At 45.9% G+C, this 1471-nt stretch overlaps 1 protein-coding gene across 1 annotated transcript; it reads right to left on the bottom strand.

Moving 5' to 3' along the window:
- Positions 1-747: 747 nt before the first annotated feature.
- On the bottom strand, positions 748-1471 carry LOC131288732 (uncharacterized). Its single transcript, XM_058317905.1, has 4 exons — positions 1330-1471; positions 1162-1232; positions 933-1086; positions 748-870 (listed from the first exon to the last, which is right to left on the bottom strand). The coding sequence occupies exons 1-4, from the start codon at positions 1469-1471 to the stop codon at positions 776-778; spliced, it is 462 nt and encodes a 153-aa protein (XP_058173888.1). The 3' UTR covers positions 748-775.

The raw sequence follows: 1471 nt of genomic DNA, 5'->3' as shown, positions 1-1471 counted from the left end.
CTGTGAAGGAGAAGGTTTTTGCAAACAGAGAAACCAAAATGGCACCAAACCATGAACTACCTTTCAACGGCACGAACTAAAACTAAGTCGATCTAGAGATAAGTTGCGACGATAAAATGCACCGAATGCGGTGTTAAGCACACGCTCTAGCGAAAGGTGCTTTAGATGAATGTAAGTAGTCAGGGGGAAAGTTTCTTTGAGTGGACAATATTTAGGCGAAAATTTAAATTGGAACGTTTGTCCAAAGCCGGGTCTCTGCGGGGTATAATCCTAGAAGTTCTTTTTTATTCTAAATGCATCGAAAACTTGGAACTCAAACTCCACAGGCTACCGTAACTTCCCATCTGTGTGGAAGTTCTTCTTAGGTGTGGATTACTTCATTTGTTTTTGCCTAATTTTGCTCTTCTTTGGTTTATGTTAAGGTTGGTGTTTGTAAAAGCGCTGGATACAGAATACTAACGGGCAGCAAACGAGAGTTTGAATAAACTAGGCTTATCATGTTATCCCTTTTCGCTTCCGTAACGCCTTTTGCTCCTATGCTCTGCTCTGCTCGGTGTGTAAACTCTTCCCTCCCAAGCACGTATAACGCGTGTGATAATGTAAATATATGTTTGTTTTTTTTTTTAATTGAGTGCACCTCGTCGGGACGGGTCACGGGATGGATGGAATTACATGAAACAGTCCGAGCAAGACGGCGAAACGTTCGGCTACTACCGCGCGGTTGTCTACTAATGCTGCAGAAGAAAAGCAAATCCTGATCGAAAACGCACCACGACTAGACCACGTCGATGTAGTAGAGCTGATCTTGCTGCTCGCGGCGCATCTTCCGGCACGCTCCGGCAACGACAAGCGCTTCCAGGGTGAATATCACTAGACCGTGGACGGAGGATTAGATTAGAGGACAGTTCGGTCGAACGAGCGGCGTGACTCACGTGTAAACACGATGATTATTTTCAGTTCAATAATTGTTTTCCCCACGTTGTCCTCGCTGTACTCGGTGGCGCTCAGCACTATCCTCCGTACGACGGCGGACGCTTTAAGGGTGATGGTGCACGTTTGATAGACTTGAAGAAGTTTTTCGTTTCGCTGGAAGAAGGAGGTGAAAATAACAAATAGCTACTTGGAAGAATTTACACCTACGCTGGATTCGATTCTTCGTACCTTCGACACACCGATGATTAACAACAGCGAGAGCAAGTTGTACAGCACCAGCAGCACAAAGATGGGCTCCACTATCGAGAGGAAAGCGAAAGAGAACACGGTGACTCATCAACCCCCTTTCCCCAACCTCGAAGCAATCCCACCCCCTCACACAAAAACTGTACGCACCGTCATAACAATGCAGATCCGGATTCTCCTCCGCGTATTGCAGGCAGTGCAGGAAGACTCTGGCAATGTTGATGGATATGAAGATTTCACCGAACGCTATAAAATAGCTCCAGGAGTAGTAGTTGCACATGGAACACATCAT

This window comes from Anopheles ziemanni, chromosome 3 (assembly GCF_943734765.1).
Source record: "Anopheles ziemanni chromosome 3, idAnoZiCoDA_A2_x.2, whole genome shotgun sequence".
In the NCBI taxonomy this organism is placed as follows: domain Eukaryota; kingdom Metazoa; phylum Arthropoda; class Insecta; order Diptera; family Culicidae; genus Anopheles; species Anopheles ziemanni.
This window is presented reverse-complemented; position numbering and strand designations above follow the sequence as displayed.

Bases quoted from the DNA above. Each gene is read 5' to 3' on its own strand.
- LOC131288732 (XM_058317905.1), bottom strand. From the start codon at position 1,471: ATGATGTGTTCCATGTGCAACTACTACTCCTGGAGCTATTTTATAGCG. The intron at 1,233-1,329 runs GTGCGTACAGTT...TCCTCTCGATAG, and splicing joins GGATCTGCATTGTTATGACG to TGGAGCCCATCTTTGTGCTG. The intron at 871-932 runs GTGAGTCACGCC...TCCACGGTCTAG, and splicing joins AATAATCATCGTGTTTACAC to TGATATTCACCCTGGAAGCG.